Here is an 18858-nt window from a genome sequence, read left to right on the forward strand (position 1 = left end):
CTGGGTGAGTGTGAATTTAACGTTTCAATCACCGCCTAATAATCTGCCACTCATGCAATGACAATCATATGTGTCCAGATCATTAACAGTGCAGAAATATATGATCAGAAATTATATCTGACTCACTCCATCTGTTTATCACATCTAACAGCCGGATCTAAACTTGAGTTTTGTGTATCACCACCCTTCTTGAAACAGATGTTGTGACCAATACTACTCCTTTCTAAGTCAAGAGTATTATAGCACAAGAAAAACTATGGCAGGACTTGATTTAATCTGGTGTTTTTTGATTGGATGATAAAAGTGAGCACTGGATGAACTGTAGACGTCAGACGTCAAGCCAGCAAATTACAGCAAGAGCAAATCAGACATTTGATTAATTATAAATTAATAAATACATGGATAGTTCACAATAAGACCAGTAACATCAGTACTACATGATAAGGTCCCATTTCTTAATATTAGTTAAAGTTGATCGAAATTACACATTTAAAAAAAAAAATTATATGAAAACAATTTCTTCTACCTTAAGCAGTAAGGTGCGAGAGTCACGGCTGAAGGGTGTTGTTAGGCATGACGCCTCTACTTATTCAGCATACAGCACTAGCCTCGAGTACCTTACTGCTTTTATAAAACCGTCACCACACAACACAAACATTAAAGCCAAATATACACCGATCAAGCATAACATTATGACCACCTTCCTAATATTGTGTTGGTCCCCCTTTTGCTGTCAAAACAGCCCTGACCCGTGGAGGCATGGACTCCTCTAGACCCCTGAAGGTGTGCTGTGGTATCTGGACCAAGATGTTAGCAGCAGATCCTTTAAGTTAGTGGTCTCAAACTCATTCCTGGAGGGCCACAGCTCTGCACAGTTTAGCTCCAACCAGCTCCAACTCACACCTGCTTGTAAGTTTCTAGTGATCCTGAAGACCTTGATTAGCTCGATGGACCCCGGCCATAAGCTGCATAGCTTCTTAGAGTGTCCATTTTCCACAGTGTCAGAAATAATATCTGCACTCATGTGCATGTTAATGCTAAATACTTACGCAGGTAGGCGTGTGCACGTGCGTGCACATATATGCATATGCGTGGTAGGTGTGCTATGTGTATGTGTGGGTATGTTGGGCACGTATGCATTTATGTATGTAGGTATGTGTATGTATGTATGTGTATATATATATATATATATATATATATATATATATAGTAGCACAGTTAAAGTTCATGTGTGGGAAGGAAGAGGTCTGGGTCGGGCGAACAACTGCTGACTGAGCTTTTATTGAGAACAAAGTTCAACAAAAAGACAACAGCAACATAAATAATCCACAAGGGCTTCAGTCCAAGTAACTCGCTGTGCCTCAGTCAGCAGTTCCCCTCTCTCTCACACACTCCTGCTTCTCACGGCATCTTATCCTGTCTCCGCGCCAATCACTAGAACGAGTAACAGGTGTTCGTGATTTGTATTCAACCCACTCACTTACCAAGCGTCTCCCGCTATTCTCTCCGGTTGCAGACCTCGCTGAACCACGCCCCCCTCGCCACATATATATATATAGCTTGTGCTATATGTGCATGTGTGTATATGTATATGTGTAAACATGTACAGATGCAGTGGAAATAAATTGAAATTGAAAATTGATAGCTGGATCAGGTGTGTTTGATTAGGGTTGGAGCAAAACTGTGCAGAGCTGTGGCCCTCAAGGAATTGAGTTTGAGACCACTGTCTTAAGTTGCGAGGTGGAGCCTCCATGGATCGGACTTGTTTGTTCAGCACATCCCACAGATGCTCCATTGGATTGAGATCTGGGGAATTTGGAGGCCAAGTCAACACCTCAAAATTGTTGTTGTGCTTCTCAAACCATTCCTGAACCATTTTTGCTTTGTGGCAGGAGCATTATCCTGCTGAAAGAGCCACAGCCACCAGGGAATACCGTTTCCATGAAAGGCTGTACATGGTCTCAGCAATGCTTAGGTAGGTGGTACGTGTCAAAGTAACATCCACATGGATGGCAGGACTCAAGGTTTCCCAGCAGAACATTGCCCAAAGCATCACACTGCCTCCGCCGTCTCGCCTTCTTCCCATAGTGCATCCTGGTGCCATGTGTTCCCCAGGTAAGAGACGCACACGCACCCAGCCATCCACGTGATGTAAAAGAAAACGTGATTCATCAGACCAGACCACCTTCTTCCATTGCTCCGTGGTCCAGTTCTGATGCTCACGTGTCCACTGTTGGCTCTTTGGGCGGTGGACAGGGGTCAGCATGGGCACCCTGACTGGTCTGCAGCTATGCAGCTCCATACGCAACAAACTGATGCATTCTGACACCTTTCTATCAGAACCAGCATTAACTTCTGGAGCAGTTTGAGCTACAGGAGCTCGTCTGTTGGATCGGACCACACGGGTCAGCCTTTAATGAGTCTCGGCCGCCCATGACCCTGTCTCCGGTTCACCACTGTTCCTTCCTTGGAGCACTTTTGATAGATACTGACCACTGCAGACCGGGAACACCCCACAAGAGCTGCAGTTTTTGAGATGCTCTGACCCAGTCGTCTAGCCATCACAATTTGGTCCTTGTCAAACTTGCTCAAATCTTTACGCTTGCCCATTTTTCCTGCTTCTAACACATCAGGGGGCAGTCGTGGATAATGGATAGAGAGTCGGACTTGTAACCCAAAGGTCATGGGTTCGAGTCTCAGGTCCGGCAGGGATTGTCGGTGAGGGGAGTGAATATCCAGCGCTCTCTCCACCCTCGATACCACGACTGAGGTGAGACCCTTGAGCAAGGCACCGTACCCCCAACCGCAGCTGCCCACTGCTCCGGGTGTGTGTTCACGGTGTGTGTGGATGGGTTAAATGCAGAGCACTTAGTTTCTGAGTATGGGTCACCATACTTGGCCACATGCCACTTCATCAACTTTGAGGACAAAATGTTCACTTGCTGCCTAATAAATCCACCCACTAACAGGTGCCGTGATGAAGAGATGATCAGTGTTATTCACTTCACCTGTCAGTGCTCATGATGTCATGCCTGATCGGTGTGTATATCAGTGCTACTTTCATGAAGTTTAATCACTGCGCAGCTAAGATACAAAGAACCGTCGGTGAAGCGGTCATAGTCGTTGTGCTTTATCGTGAATAAAACACAGCTATTGACCAATCAGAGTCAAGGACTGGAACTAACCACTTTATAAAATACTTTGAATATAACTCTACACCCTTGCTTCATTTAGTATGCTCAGATTCATGAATATACAAATTAGACCCCGCCTCCACTCAATCAGTCCAGCTCTGATCACCTGATCCACTCATAGTCAACTGTAGTAAACGCTACACAACAACAAGAGCAAATATTGGTTTAATTCAGGCAGAAACTGATTCAGAAGAGGAAGAGTGAATTATACAGGCTCGTCTACATGTGTCAGAATGGTAATGCATTTTATGTATCGCTCTCTACAACATCAGACACATAACGGTAATTAATTTGATTAGCCTTTGGCTTAACCACATTTTCAAATAATGTGTTACACAAATCATGTTCCCGTTCACTATCTCAGAGTCAGAAAACCAGCATCCGCAGAAATGCTTTGAACATCATAGAGCGTCAGTGGAGAAAAGCATATAGTTCATCATAACAGTGTAATATACATCATATACGTGATTCACCCGCTGTACTGCTGTATGAACCCAATCTTTCCTGTCCCTTCTTAAAGGAGTTCTTGTGCTCACTGTTAAGACACCCACAGAGCATGATGGGAATGATAGGAAAAGCCCCGCCCACACGCTGACGCAGTTTTAATGGGAAAATGCTCAGCAATAGTGTTGACTGATGAATTTGCACATTGTCTGTCTTAAAGAATATTAAAAACACCCCATAAACATATAAACAACATTAAAAAAGTGTATTAAATTCCCCCTGTGGTGAAAATCACAAACTAGAATGAGCAAAAGATTTGTTATAGTATTTATTAATCTTTGATAACATTAGTTAATAAAATAAAATACAACTGTTCATTGTCAGTTCATGTTAACTCAGGTCCATGAAATAATATTAATACATGTAGAGATATACATTAACTAAGATTAACAAATGCCTTACAAATATTTTTCATTGTTGTTCATGCTAACTAATGTAGTCAACTAACCCCAACCAAGGAAACATTATTGTTAAGTGTTATTAGGAAAATAAATATGGTCAATTGTGATTTGATGCCGACTTTAACCATAAATGTTACGGATGAGCAGTTCAGACGCCTCGACACTCAGATGGTGATAAATTCATAATAAATTCAATAAATTCCGTAATAAATTCATATGCATCTTAATTCCAAAGAAAACACTCAAACGAGGTAATTAGAGCCATTTCATTTATTGTAATGAAAAGTGTTAAACAAATAAAACTAAATATATTGAGATGGGATTTTTTTTGGAACATGCTCTTCTACTTTCCAAACTAAAGTTTCCTAATTGTAAACCCATACCTCAGTATTTAACATGCAATGAGCAATATTATCTGGTATTATAATTTACTAATGTTTATTATGCTGATATTTACAGTTATTGAATGTAGAATGACATAATATTGTGAATTATAAAAATGTGTACTCCGCTTACACTTTTGCTGCCATCTAGCGGACTGATCATGGTATTGTTTCACAAGAAAGGCCTTTTATTCTCTTACTGCAGAACAATGAACAGTGTTTGAACTGACATCCAGGAGTCTCCCAAACAGAAGAGACTAAGCTTAAACCCCAAAATAAAAATTCTGTCATTTACTCACACTCATGTCATTCCAGACCCATAAGACTTTAGTTCATCTTCGAAACACAAACAAAGATCTTTTTGATGAAATCCAAGAGGTTTCTGTCCCTCCATAGACAGATACACAACTAACACTTTGATGCTTCAAAAAGTTCATCAAGAGATCGTGAAACGAATCCACATGAATCGAGCGGTTTAGTCCAAATCTTCTCGAAACTCAATCGCTTTATATGAGGAACAGATTTAATTTGGGCTTTTACTCACATATTGCATTGGAAGTGCTGCAGACGTCACCTACTGACGAGACTTGTTATTGAGGTCCATTATGGGATTGAATGAGTGCACTCAATAATGCACTCTATGGTTTTAGATGAGAACCACTGGTTTAAAAAAAATTTTTTTCTCTTCTAAAATGATTTTTTTTTTTAAATTAGTAAAAATATGTTTTATGTGTAGAAATTAAGTGAATGTTCCCAAACATCCTCAGAATGAGACTGAATAACTGCAACTTTTCAGAAACACCTGAACTCAGATATAAACTGAATCAAAAGGCAAAAAAGTTGTAGAATAATTTACCATTTTAATATTTTTAGACCATTTGATAAAGGAAAAACAAAGATGGATAATAACACAAAAATGGAGCCAAGTGTAATTCAAAACAAGTGTAATTAAACAAAATATTTCTATAATTAATTTGAACAGGTGTCTGACAAAATGAAATTTACAGAATAAAGCTTCATGTGCATCTCTTTACATAAACATACAAAACCCAGAATTCAGAGAATCACATCAACACAATATCATTTCAGCTGTGAAGCGAAACAAACTACAGCTCATAACAAGGTGTCGAACTGTGATGTTTAACAACTTCAAAACCGTCAGAGGTGAAAAGAAAGTTCATAAATACAGCTAATAAAACACCTGCAGAAAGACAGACTTGTGTATCTGACATCATTGGAAACAGTGTGTGTGTGTGTGTGTGTGTGTGTGTGTGTCTTCAGGCCACCTTGTAATGATCACAGACTTTCAGGGCTGCAGCAGGGTGAGACGGTTCTGGAGGGCGAGGCGATTCTGGAGGGCGAGGCGGTTCTGGAGGGCGAGGCGGTTCTGAAGGCGAGGCGGTTCTGGAGAGCGAGATGGTTCTGGAGGGCGAAACGGTTCTGGAGGGCGAGACGGTTCTAGAGGGTGAGGCGGTTCTGGAGAGTGAGATGGTTCTGGAGAGTGAGGCGGTTCTAGAGGGTGAGGTGGTTCTGGAGAGCAAGATGGTGCTGGAGGGTGAGGCGGTTCTGGAGAATTCTAGAGGGTGAGGCGGTTCTGGAGGGTTCTGGAGGGTGAAACAGTTCTGGAGGGTTCTGGAGGGTTCTAGGGGGTGAGGCGGTTCTGGAGGGTTCTGGAGGGTGAAACAGTTCTGGAGGGTTCTGGAGAGTTCTAGAGGGTGAGGCGGTTCTGGAGGGTGAAACGGTTCTGGAGGGTGAGGTGGTTCTGGAGGGTTCTGGAGGGTTCTAGGGGGTGAGGCGGTTCTGGAGGGTTCTGGAGGGTGAAACGGTTCTGGAGGGTGAAGCGGTTCTGGAGGGTGAGGCGGTTCTGGAGGGTTCTAGAGGGTGAGGCGGTTCTGGAGGGTGAAACGGTTCTGGAGGGTGAAGCGGTTCTGGAGGGTTCTAGAGGGTGAGGCGGTTCTGGAGGGTTCTGGACGGTGAGGCGGTTCTACAGCGCTGCGATCTTGCTGGCCTCACGCACTCCGCTCAGATACGCGCCCGTCACGGTCTGAGGAAAGTGTCTGTTTGTGGCCTGCAGAGAATCAAAGAGAAACTAGTTAGCAATGCTGAACATGATCATCTGGTCAGTAAGTGGTTTCAGACAGATTTTTATGACCGCTCTTACAACGAATCTAACATGGCAGCTTCTGACACCGAACACACGTTAAAGAAATATAAGAGAGAAGGGGGCAAAAGCTGTCAAAAAATATAACTCAACAGAGACAGTGAGAGAGCGATGAATAGAGTTATCAACTCTTCCTGTGTCTCGTAGTTTTAGTTGTACTTGTTTCAAAGCAGCTTCACAGTAATAAACAGGAAAATAACAGAATCACTGATGAATTCAGATTCAGGAGTAAAGCAGCTCTACAGACGACAATAGTGTCATTATTCAGATCAGTTCAGATCCATAACTCATAAAATGTTGAAGCACTCGACAGTCCTCGTGGTTCTCCCACTCGCTGTGAAGCACAGGGAAATAGAGTTCGTCACTGCGTGAGCACCTGACGTAAACATACAGACAGGAAGTCTGACCTCGCCAGCGAAGAACAGCTTTCCTTGCACGTCTTCGGCGATGATGTCATAGGCCTCGCCGCTGCCGCCCGTCTTCACGAAGCTGTAGGACATCTGAGACCACGAGTCTTTGCTCCAGTGAGTCACGAAGTACTTCACCGGATCCGGAACGTCCTTCAGCACAATATCAGAACAATACAAGTCATGATGATCGTCACCAGAGCGAGAACACAGATGACCCGTCAGGTCAAAGTTCACTGATGAAATCTGTAGCTCATGTTGACGCTCACCTGCTCCTGGAAGAGTTCTCTGAGGACGCTCATACACAGATTGACCACCTGTGTGTCCTGAAGGTCTCTGACCAGCACAAGAGCTTCGCCCGTGATCACCGTCATCAGTACACACTCCTCACCCTGTACACACACACACACACACACACACACACACACACACACGTTGTTACATACAGTTGTAACAGCAGCCTTTAATGTCAATCTCTAAGAACAATCCAGTCTAAATATAACTAAACATCTCATATAATCTTGAATTTGACCATCATTATTTTCTGGTTAATCACCTCATTTCATAAACCAAAAACAAACATAAATGGCAGCCCTGTTTTGTAGTCATTCGTGAGCAGAAACTCTGTCGTACCTGCGGACGCATATCGTAGAACACACTGAACAGGCCTCTCTTCTCCGGACAGGGCGGGACGTGGCCGAAATAATCTGCTCCCTGGATTTTACTGTCCCAAAAGCGTGTGGGAAACTGCAGGGCGACCTGAAACAGCGGTACGACAGCGTGAGCGTCACGGCCGAGACTTCGCCTCACAAACACTCACTCCACACTCACCTTCTCGATCACTCCAGCTCCCAGACTGTGGATGGCTTTGAGCTTCCGCTCGGGCAGAGGAGGAGTGAAGGAGATGACGCTCTTCTGCAGCAGAGCCAGCGGCACCGTCACCAGAACCTACAGCACAACGGATATCATGTGACTATAGTGTGAAGATCAAAGGGAGAAACGTGATGAAGAGACGCAGGTTTAGTGATGCTTCAGACCTTCTGTGCGCTCCAGTGTGAGCCACAGGTGGACGTGACCTTCACTGCGTCTCCAGAATATTCCACATGCTGGACCTGCAAACACACACTTACTGTGAGCGGCTGAAGCCATACTGATGGAGAACAGCAGTGTGTGTGTGTGTGTGTGTGTGTGTGTGTGCTGAAGTACCGCGGTATTGAGCCGGATGTCCAGTCCCTGAGCCAGATTGTGCAGGACAGACGAGTATCCGTCAGTGAAGAGCGTGTGATCGCCGGAGAACTGAGCGAAACACTCGTTATGATCCCACGAGCGCGCCGACACCTGCCACACACACACACACACTGATGAACTACAGCTCGAGACACACTCTCACACACTCTCTCACACACTCTCTCACACACACACACTCACACACACTCACACACACACACTCACACATACACACTCACACACACACACACACACACACACACACACACATACACACTCTCTCACACACTCTCTCACACACTCAAACACACACACACACACACTCACACACACACTCTCTCACACACACATACACACTCTCTCACACACTCAAACACACACTCAAACACACACACACACACACACACACTCACACACACACTCTCTCACACACACACATACACACTCTCTCACACACACACATACACACTCTCTCACACACTCAAACACACACTCAAACACACACACACACACACACACCTGGTCCAGTGTGCTCCCGCAGGCGTACTCCAGGTTACTGAGGTGGAAGTGCAGCACTTTCTCCTCCAGCTCAGTGAAGTGAAGTCCAGACTCCTGCAGGAACGTCTTGTACACTTCCTGAATCTTCTCTGAACATCCGACACAATAACAACAAACAAACTCCCATCAGTTTCACACAATCACCCTCAACTGCATTATTATTATTATTATTATTTATCATGTTTTAACAGTATGTAAGCAGAAGGGCTGTAATGCATCTTTCACGGAGAGAACAATGTGAATAACAAAAGTTGTACCTCGTCTTACAAACTTTTTTTTTTCCCCAAAAAATTCAGGTGATACTTTTTAAAATATGCCAGTTAAATATCTCAGAGTAAAAACATTGTCTATTAGAAACTGTGCAGTCCAGTAAAATATGTTTCACAGTAGTCAGGAGTTTGATAATGAAGGCATGATTTCTTCTTATTCTCTGATTATTTCATATATCTTTCCTCTCATCCAGCTGCCTGAATTGAATATCCTGTCCGGATTCATTCAGTAGAAATCAAACCGCATGTGTGTCACCTATAACAACTGCTGTCGTGATCATATATGACAGAACAGATCACATGACAGGAGTCTCACCGCCCAGTGGTGCATCCTGGGACTGGGACTTGTCTTTCCTCCAGTCGGATACAGCGTCCAGAACAGCATTAAAGTGGAAGTCCATGCGCTTGTCCAGAGCCGGATCAGTGACGCGTCCGCCCTCCTGGATCAGCTCACAGCGCACACCCAACTTGTGCATCCGCAGACCCAACTGAACACAGCACACGATACACAACTAACACTGGATCAAGCTCTGTGTGTGTGTGTGTGTATGTATATATATATACAGGTGCTGGTCATATAATTAGAATATCATCAAAAAGTTGATTTATTTCACTAATTCCATTCAAAAAGTGAAACTTGTATATTATATTCATTCATTACACACAGGCTGATATATTTCAAATGTTTATTTCTTTTAATTTTGATGATTATAACTGACAACTAAGGAAAATCCCAAATTCAGTAATAACCCGAATTAGAATATTGTGAAAAGGTTCAATATTGAAGACACCTGGTGCCACACTCTAATCAGCTAATTAACTCAAAACACCTGCAAAGGCCTTTAAATGGTCTCTCAGTCTAGTTCTGTAGGCTACACAATCATGGGGAAGACTGCTGACTTGACAGTTGTCCAAAACACGACCATTGACACCTTGCACAAGGAGGGCAAGACACAAAAGGTCATTGAAAAAGAGGCTGGCTGTTCACAGAGCTCTGTGTCCAAGCACATTAATAATAGAGAGGCGAAGGGAAGGAAAAAATGTGGTAGAAAAAAGTGTACAAGCAATAGGGATAACCACACCCTGGAGAGGATTGTGGAACAAAACCCATTCAAAAATGTGGGGGAGATTCACAAAGAGTGGACTGCAGCTGGAGTCAGTGCTTCAAGAACCACCACGCACAGACGTATGCAGGACATGGGTTTCAGCTGTCGCATTCCTTGTGTCAAGCCACTCTTGAACAACAGACAGCGTCAGAAGCGGCTAAAGACAAAAAGGACTGGACTGCTGCTGAGTGGTCCAAAGTTATGTTCTCTGATGAAAGTAAATTTTGCATTTCCTTTGGAAATCAGGGTCCCAGAGTCTGGAGGAAGAGAGGAGAGGCACACAATCCACGATGCTTGAGGTCCAGTGTAAAGTTTCCACAGTCAGTGATGGTTTGGGGTGCCATGTCATCTGCTGGTGTTGGTCCACTGTGTTTTCTGAGGTCCAAGGTCAACGCAGCCGTATACCAGGAGGTTTTAGAGCACTTCATGCTTCCTGCTGCTGACCAACTTTATGGAGATGCAGATTTCATTTTCCAACAGGACTTGAAACCTGCACACAGTGCCAAAGCTACCAGTACCTGGTTTAAGGACCATGGTATCCCTGTTCTTAACTGGCCAGCAAAAATCTATGGGGTATTGTGAAGAGGAAGATGCGATATGCCAGACCCAACAATGCAGAAGAGCTGAAGGCCACTATTACCCCTTTTCCACCAAGGCAGTTTGAGTGCTGGTTCGGAGCCAGAGCCTAGTTTCAAAACAGTTCTTTCTCTTTCGACACACAAAGCACCAGCTCCGAACCAGGAAAAGTGGTTCGTAAGTAGCACCAAAACATTGCTGGACTAGAAGTAAGAACTGCTTGCATCAGGGGCTGGGGGCGGGGTTACCGTGACCAACAAGAAACTTGTGACCGCCATTTTTGAAATAGCAGCTAATCGAGCTAATAGCAGCTCAATTGTAATCTCAGTCTATATACAAATTACGGTGAGCCATGTTTGGATGCCGATGTAGGTTCGCAAAGCCACGAGCATCAACAGTAGTGAAACATCCGCGATTGTTGATGGAAGGCTCGTTCAAGATGCATCGGAGCAGCGCGGACCGATTCAGCGGGTGCCGCGGGTCCGTGGGAGCGTTTGTAGAGCATATGACTCCTTGTGCTTTTGGATCGTTCTCGCGGTGCTTTGATGTCATGCGCCGATCGCTATGCGAGAAGCCGATGCATCTCGAACAAGCTTGGTATGTTTGTGTTTGCCGCTGCGGCGCTAGCTTTGCTGTGAAATATGAGACGTATACAGTGACACAAGACCTGGCTCTGTGCTGGCTCTCAAGCCTGTGAAAAGGCAAACTGGTTCTTAGAAGGCTCGTCAGTTGAACCAACTCCGAACTGGCACTAGCACTAGCTCTGAACTAGCACCCAGTTCGTGCTGGTGGAAAGGGTGTATATCAGAGAAACCTAGGCTCTCATAACACCTGAGCAGTGCCACAGACTGATCCACTCCATGCCACGCCGCATTGCTGCAGTAATTCAGGCAAAAGGAGCCCCAACTAAGTATTGAGTGCTGTACATGCTCATACTTTTCATGTTCATACTTTTCAGTTGGCCAAGATTTCTAAAAATCCTTTCTTTGTATTGGTCTTCAGTAATGTTCTAATTTTCTGAGATACTGAATTTGGAATTTTCCTTAGCTGTCAGTTATAATCATCAAAATTAAAAGAAACAAACATTTGAAATATATCAGTCTGTGTGTAATGAATGAATATAGTATACAAGTTTCACTTTTTGAGTGGAATTAGTGAAATAAATCAACTTTTTGATGATATTCTAATTATATGATCAGCACCTTTATGTGAGAGTGTGTGTATGCGTCTGTATATATATATATATATATGTGTGTGTGTGTGTGTGTTACCTGTTCACACATCAGAGCGATGGGGTTGTTCACGCAGCCGTTCACAATCTGAGCTCCACGCCCGACCGTTATGCCCAACGACGCATCATCCCAAACTCTGCCTCCGATTCGCTCCCTGGCCTCCAGAACCACCACCTGATGACCAATCAGAAAACAGAGGCAATTGTTTTTACATTTTCAATCCCTCATCAACCAACCCAGCAGACTGCCTCAGAAGAATTAACTGAAAAGTTATAATCATTACAAAAACAATTAAGAAAATACTAAAAACGAGAAGGTCTGGCTCGCGATCTCTGCTCCAGCTCATCCCAGTGGTGTTGGATGGGTTGCGGTCAGGGCTCTGTGCGGGACAGTCAAGTTCATCCACACCAAACTCATCCAACCATGTGTTTATGGACCTTGCTGTGTGTACTGGAGCACAGTCATGCTGGGATAGGAAAGGGCCTTCACCAAACTGTTCCCACAGAGTTGGAAGCGTAGCGTTGTCCACGATGTATTTGGTATGCTGAAGCATTAAGATTCCCTCCACTAGCCCATTCCCAGAGAAACTGCTCATTCCATCATCCCTCCTCCAGCACACTTTACAGCCAGGCGGGTGACGTTCTCCTGGTATCCGCCAATCCCAGACTCGCCCATCAGACTGACAAACAGAGAAGTGTGATTCGTCACTCCAGAGTCCAGTTTACTCCAGTCCATCCCACGCTTGTCACTGTACCTGGAGATGTGAGGCTTACACACAGCTGCTCCACCATGGAAACACACTCAAGCTCCCGCCGCACAGTTTTTGTGACATTAATGTTGATGGAAGTTTGAAATACTTCAGCTGTGGAATCAACAGAGTGTTTGGCGACTCCATGTGCCTCGGCCCTCGCTAACCGCTTTGCTCTGTGACTTTACATGTTCCTCTGCTGGAGTTGCTGCTGTTCCTAAACACTGTTCAATATTACCACTTACAGCTGACTGGAATATTTAGCAGGGATGAAATTTCACAAACTGACTTATTGCAAAAGTGGCAATCTATCACTAGTGCTGAACAACCCTTTTCATTATTATTATTATTATTATTTATTTATTTATTTATTTTTATAAACGTTTGTAAACGCATGGCTAGATGCTTGATCTTATACACCTGTGGAAAAGGGTCTAATTGAAACGCTAAATTCAATAATTTATATATATATATATATATATATATATATATATATATTACACATACACACACTACCCTTCAAAAGTTTGGAAACATTACTATTTTTAATGTTTTTGAATAAACTCTCAATAGAACAGCATTTATTCAAAATATAAATCTTTTCTAACAATATAAATCTTTACTATCACTTTTTATCAATTTAACACATCCGTGCTGAATAAAAGTATTAATTTCTTTCAAAAAAAAGAAAGAAAAAAAATGACTGACCCCAAACTTTTGAACGGTAGTGTATATTGTTACAAAAGATTTCTATTTTAAATAAATGCTGATATTTTTTTAACTTTTTATTCATCAAAGAATCCTGAAAAAGTATCACAGGTTATAAAATAATATTAAGCAACATTGTTTCCAACATTGATAATAAATCATCATATTAGAATGATTTCTGAAGGATCATGTGACACTGAAGACTGGAGTAATGATGCTGAAAATTCAGCTTTGATCACTGAAATAAATTGTATTTTAAAGTATATTAAAATAGAAAACCATCATTTTAAATTGTAATAATATTTCACAATATTATTGTTTTTTTCTGTATTTATTATGAAATAAATGAAGCCTTAATGAGCATAAGAGACTTCGTTCAAAAACATTAAAAAATAGTAATATTTCCAAACTTTTGACTGGTAGTTTATGTATGTAATATTTTACAAATAGATAAATATACATTTAGGAAATATATATAATATACATACAAATGGAATATATACTATTTATATAAACAGACAGAAGTAGATCAGAGTGAAGACGTTGTATAATGCAGATAAACACACACCTGTGGCAATGATAATTCAGAAGGTTATTCACCAGTTAGCATTAATCCAGAAAAACAAGAGCGTGTTTAGTGTGGGTTTATATGTGTGTGTGTATGTGTGTATGTTTGTTTACTGTGGGTTTGTGTGCGTGTGTGTGTTTAGTGTGTCGTACCTGCATGCCGAAGTTCTGGAGCTGGCGAGCAGCAGCGAGACCCGCAGCACCGGCTCCGATGACCAGCACCTTCTGCTCACACACACACACACACACTTCATTAAAGTCATTCAGGGGGCCGTTCACACAGAAAGGGTTTTTGCACTTCACTGCACTGCTTCTCCTTTGTTTACTGTAAACTGTTATGACCCCTAGTATTTCTACACTGTGACAATATTTACAATCAAAAACATTTTCCCTTTGAATTCTCATGACTGTCGGGATGTTATTTTGTGATTCTCGTTCTCACTCATTCCTGTCAAACAGAATGACTCACGTTGTGCTGTGACTCGGGCAGCAGCGGCCATTTGATCTGCAGCGCTCCCGTGTTGATCAGGCCCTTCCGGGTCATGAAGTACAGGACTCGCTCCAGCTCCTGCACGCAGCGGATGCGCACCAGGCCGCGGACGATCACGTGAGGAGCACATTTCTGCGGCGTCAGAACCTCCTGCACGAAAACAGCAAACACAACACAAAGTCAACAACGCAGCTTTGACAATCCAACAGCTCTTTACACCAGATTTCCGTTCATCTGGGTCAGTCGCCGCAGGTGTCGGATACACACAGCTAGTTAGTGAGTGATTCTCTGGGGTTTATCTTGTCCTGACAGACTCAGACAAGCCCAAACCTGCTCTGACCCAAGAAGCCTCGGTGCGGCTGATAATGAACAGGAAGTTAACCCTCAAACTCCTGAGTGTCTCCTGAAGGTCCTGTAACTAAAGCAGCGTACGAGACTACAAACACTTGAGCGCTGATGTTCGCACCTTACAGTCTCGGTGCCAGGCCGCCAGCACAAGGTTCCTCAGCGCCAGATACATCGTGGGATCTCTGGAGAATTCTGGGAACTCGTACAATTCATCCAGCTCCATCATGTCGGGTCTCACGCACAAGGCTTTCCCACACTCGTTCGGCTGATAGAAGGGCTGGAAATACGACGAGAGTCCGGGAACTACACACACACACACACACACACACACACACACACAGAGGCATTATCTAATTAAAAATGCACTAATATTCATACATTTCCAGAACAGAGATCTGATAAAAACCATTTTCAAAATTCTGGGATTTCAAATATCTCTTTTATCCATAAAATACTGTTAACAGACAGAAATAAATACATTTTCACCATGATTTGAGGAATGAAGTGTTCTATAAATCAGGTGAATGATATATGAACAACCCTTCAGAATATAGAAACACCCTGTAGGTTTGGTGTGTGTGAAGCAGCTGAAGTGATTTCTGACTCAAACTCTCTGCCTTTACACATGAAGTGCAATAAAACAAACACTTAAATGTGTATTTTGGATGTTTTCTGTCCACTAAGTCTGAAAGAGGACGTGTTGGAGAAGCAAAATAGACACTGGTTTGCTTGTTCATCATGAAATCTAAATCTCTTAATAAGCTGGCGAGTTGATTATGAAAAGACGTGCTTCTGTTCATTAGAGTTAACGGCCAGTGAATGACACTCACTGTGAGGCGGCGCTGCCCGCCGTTGCTCCGGACGCTGGTTGCCAGGCGCAGCAGACGGGCTCATGCCCACGCAGTCGGGGTAGTAAGCGCTGAGGAACGGACTGGCGGGACTGTCCTTAAACAGCGGCGGCAGGATGAGCATGGAGTGCCACCAGCTGTCCGCCACACCGAGCACACGCTGATCAACAACAACATCATCATTCAGAGACGACACCACCTGACCAATCAGACTGCTGCACTCAGACACCATCAGACATTTCACAGCAAAGCAGAAACGTGTGTTTGTACGACAGAAACGCCAGGACTGGCCATTGCTCATTTCCATGGCTTTACAGGCTGGAAATCACATTTTTAAAATTCCCTGATATTTGCAGGTTTTCCACTGCTAAAGGTGAATCGGTTACGGAAGCTTGTTTCCTCCACGGAATTAAAAAGCTTTGCATCTCATTTCGTGTGTCACGTCTGTTCTGATGGCTGATGGGAAATAAACACTTCTAAACGCAAACAATAAAATACAACTAATCATATAATCCAGCAGTTTCCAATATTCCTACATGAATTTAGAAGGAAGGAAGAAACGCTTCCCCAGTCTTTAGTTGTAGATGACAAAGGTCATGCATCCCATCAAAATTCATAGCTAGTCGACTAGTTATGTATGTCGAGCACAATGTTTTTGTTCATCATGTTAATGGATCTGAACACTGCTGAACATCATGGTCATATTAATACACTTCTGCCTGATTTAAGGACATCGCTGTCGTACGGTTCAGTGTAAAATCACTGAAGCACTGATCGACCGCATCAAGACATGAAATGATGTTTTACCACATCCTCCGGCTGAGAACACGCATCACATCCTTCGATCTGCAAAACAAAAGCACAAACACGTGAAGGATCAGCACACGCTCCACGACGGGAAGGAGAATGACGTGTTCTTACTTTGACACTGTTGAGCTTCATCCCGCAGCGGTACGATGACGCCAGCGCGGCCGTCAGCTGCGTCTCTTTACTCAGCTGACGCCATTTTCTACAGTCTGCTTTAGTGCACTGAACCTGAGAAACACAGAAACCACATGATTAACAGCCACACTTCTGCACTGAGCTCAGAGACCACAGACTCTAGTGGTCTAGGTTACTCAGACGCTGGTCTAGGTTACGTAGACTCTGGTCTAGGTTACTCAGACGCTGGTCTAGGTTACTCAGACGCTGGTCTAGGTTACTCAGACGCTGGTCTAGGTTACGTAGACTCTGGTCTAGGTTACTCAGACGCTGGTCTAGGTTACTCAGACGCTGGTCTAGGTTACTCAGACGATGGTCTAGGTTACTCAGACGATGGTCTAGGTTACGTAGACTCTGGTCTAGGTTACTCAGACGCTGGTCTAGGTTACTCAGACGCTGGTCTAGGTTACGTAGACTCTGGTCTAGGTTACGTAGACTCTGGTCTAGGTTACTCAGACGCTGGTCTAGGTTACTCAGACGCTGGTCTAGGTTACTCAGACGCTGGTCTAGGTTACGTAGACTCTGGTCTAGGTTACGTAGACTACGCAGACGCTGGTCTAGGTTACTCAGACGCTGGTCTCACCCAGTAGGGCAGCTGCTGGTCGGCCATGAACGCTTTGAGGCTGGGTTCACTCTTCCCATTGCTGGTCCAAACCCTCTTCCACGAGGAGAACGTCTCATATCCGTCTTTATGACTGCAGAAGAACAGACAGAAGATCAGACAGATGATCAGACAGATGATCAGACAGAAGAACAGACAGATGATCAGACAGATGATCAGACAGATGATCAGACAGATGATCAGACAGAAGATCAGACAGATGATCAGACAGAAGAACAGACAGAAGAACAGACAGATGATCAGACAGAAGAACAGACAGATGATCAGACAGAAGAACAGACAGATGATCAGACAGATGATCAGACAGAAGAACAGACAGATGATCAGACAGAAGAACAGACAGATGATCAGACAGATGATCAGACAGAAGAACAGACAGATGATCAGACAGATGATCAGACAGATGATCAGACAGAAGATCAGACAGAAGATCAGACAGATGATCAGACAGATGATCAGACAGATGATCAGACAGAAGAACAGACAGAAGAACAGACAGATGATCAGACAGAAGAACAGACAGATGATCAGACAGATGATCAGACAGAAGATCAGACAGAAGATCAGACAGATGATCAGACAGATGATCAGACAGATGATCAGACAGAAGAACAGACAGATGATCAGACAGAAGAACAGACAGATGATCAGACAGATGATCAGACAGAAGAACAGACAGATGATCAGACAGATGATCAGACAGATGATCAGACAGAAGAACAGACAGATGATCAGACAGAAGAACAGACAGATGATCAGACAGAAGAACAGACAGATGATCAGACAGAAGAACAGACAGATGATCAGACAGATGATCAGACAGATGATCAGACAGATGATCAGACAGAAGAACAGACAGATGATCAGACAGAAGAACAGACAGATGATCAGACAGAAGAACAGACAGATGATCAGACAGAAGAACAGACAGATGATCAGACAGATGATCAGACAGAAGAACAGACAGATGATCAGACAGAAGAACAGACAGATGATCAGACAGAAGAACAGACAGATAATCAGACAGTGATCAGACAGAAGATCAGACAGATGATCAGACAGAAGAACAGACAGATGATCCATTGCAGATGATGGTCCAGATGAAACAGAAGAACAGACAGATGATCAGACAGAAGAACAGACAGATGATCAGAAGAACAGACAGATGATCAGACAGAACGTCTCGTATCCGTCAGACAGAAGAACAGACAGATGATCAGACAGAAGAACAGACAGATATCAGACAGAAGAACAGACAGATGATGCAGAAGAACAGACAGATGATCAGACAGAAGAACAGACAGATGATCAGACAGAAGAACAGACAGATGATCAGACAGAAGAACAGACAGATGATCAGACAGAAGATCAACAGACAGAAGAACAGACAGAAGAACAGACAGAAGAACAGACAGATGATCAGACAGATGATCAGACAGAAGAACAGACAGATGATCAGACAGAAGAACAGACAGATGATCAGACAGAAGAACAGACAGATGATCAGACAGAAGAACAGACAGATGAT

General features: G+C 43.5%; 1 protein-coding gene across 2 annotated transcripts in view; it reads right to left on the reverse strand.

The window, feature by feature from the left end:
• Nucleotides 1-5409: 5409 nt before the first annotated feature.
• Nucleotides 5410-18858, reverse strand: part of LOC125276057 (lysine-specific histone demethylase 1B) — a 16073-nt gene continuing 2624 nt past the window's right edge. The window contains exons 5-21 of one of the 2 annotated variants that reach the window (XM_048203476.1): nt 17292-17403; nt 16649-16762; nt 16535-16573; nt 15710-15887; nt 14998-15182; nt 14511-14681; nt 14195-14266; nt 12058-12192; nt 9421-9592; nt 8797-8924; nt 8257-8388; nt 8088-8162; nt 7882-7998; nt 7684-7809; nt 7320-7442; nt 7051-7203; nt 5410-6550 (exon numbers count right to left, since the gene is read on the reverse strand). In XM_048203476.1, the coding sequence (XP_048059433.1) occupies nt 6467-6550; nt 7051-7203; nt 7320-7442; nt 7684-7809; nt 7882-7998; nt 8088-8162; nt 8257-8388; nt 8797-8924; nt 9421-9592; nt 12058-12192; nt 14195-14266; nt 14511-14681; nt 14998-15182; nt 15710-15887; nt 16535-16573; nt 16649-16762; nt 17292-17403 (2116 nt within the window). In that variant the 3' untranslated portion in view covers nt 5410-6466. The remainder of the gene's footprint in view (nt 6551-7050; nt 7204-7319; nt 7443-7683; nt 7810-7881; nt 7999-8087; nt 8163-8256; nt 8389-8796; nt 8925-9420; nt 9593-12057; nt 12193-14194; nt 14267-14510; nt 14682-14997; nt 15183-15709; nt 15888-16534; nt 16574-16648; nt 16763-17291; nt 17404-18858) is intronic. The other variant, XM_048203477.1, reaches the window with a different exon arrangement.

The sequence above is a fragment of the Megalobrama amblycephala genome, linkage group LG9 (genome assembly GCF_018812025.1).
Source record: "Megalobrama amblycephala isolate DHTTF-2021 linkage group LG9, ASM1881202v1, whole genome shotgun sequence".
Taxonomy (NCBI): Eukaryota; Metazoa; Chordata; class Actinopteri; order Cypriniformes; family Xenocyprididae; genus Megalobrama; species Megalobrama amblycephala.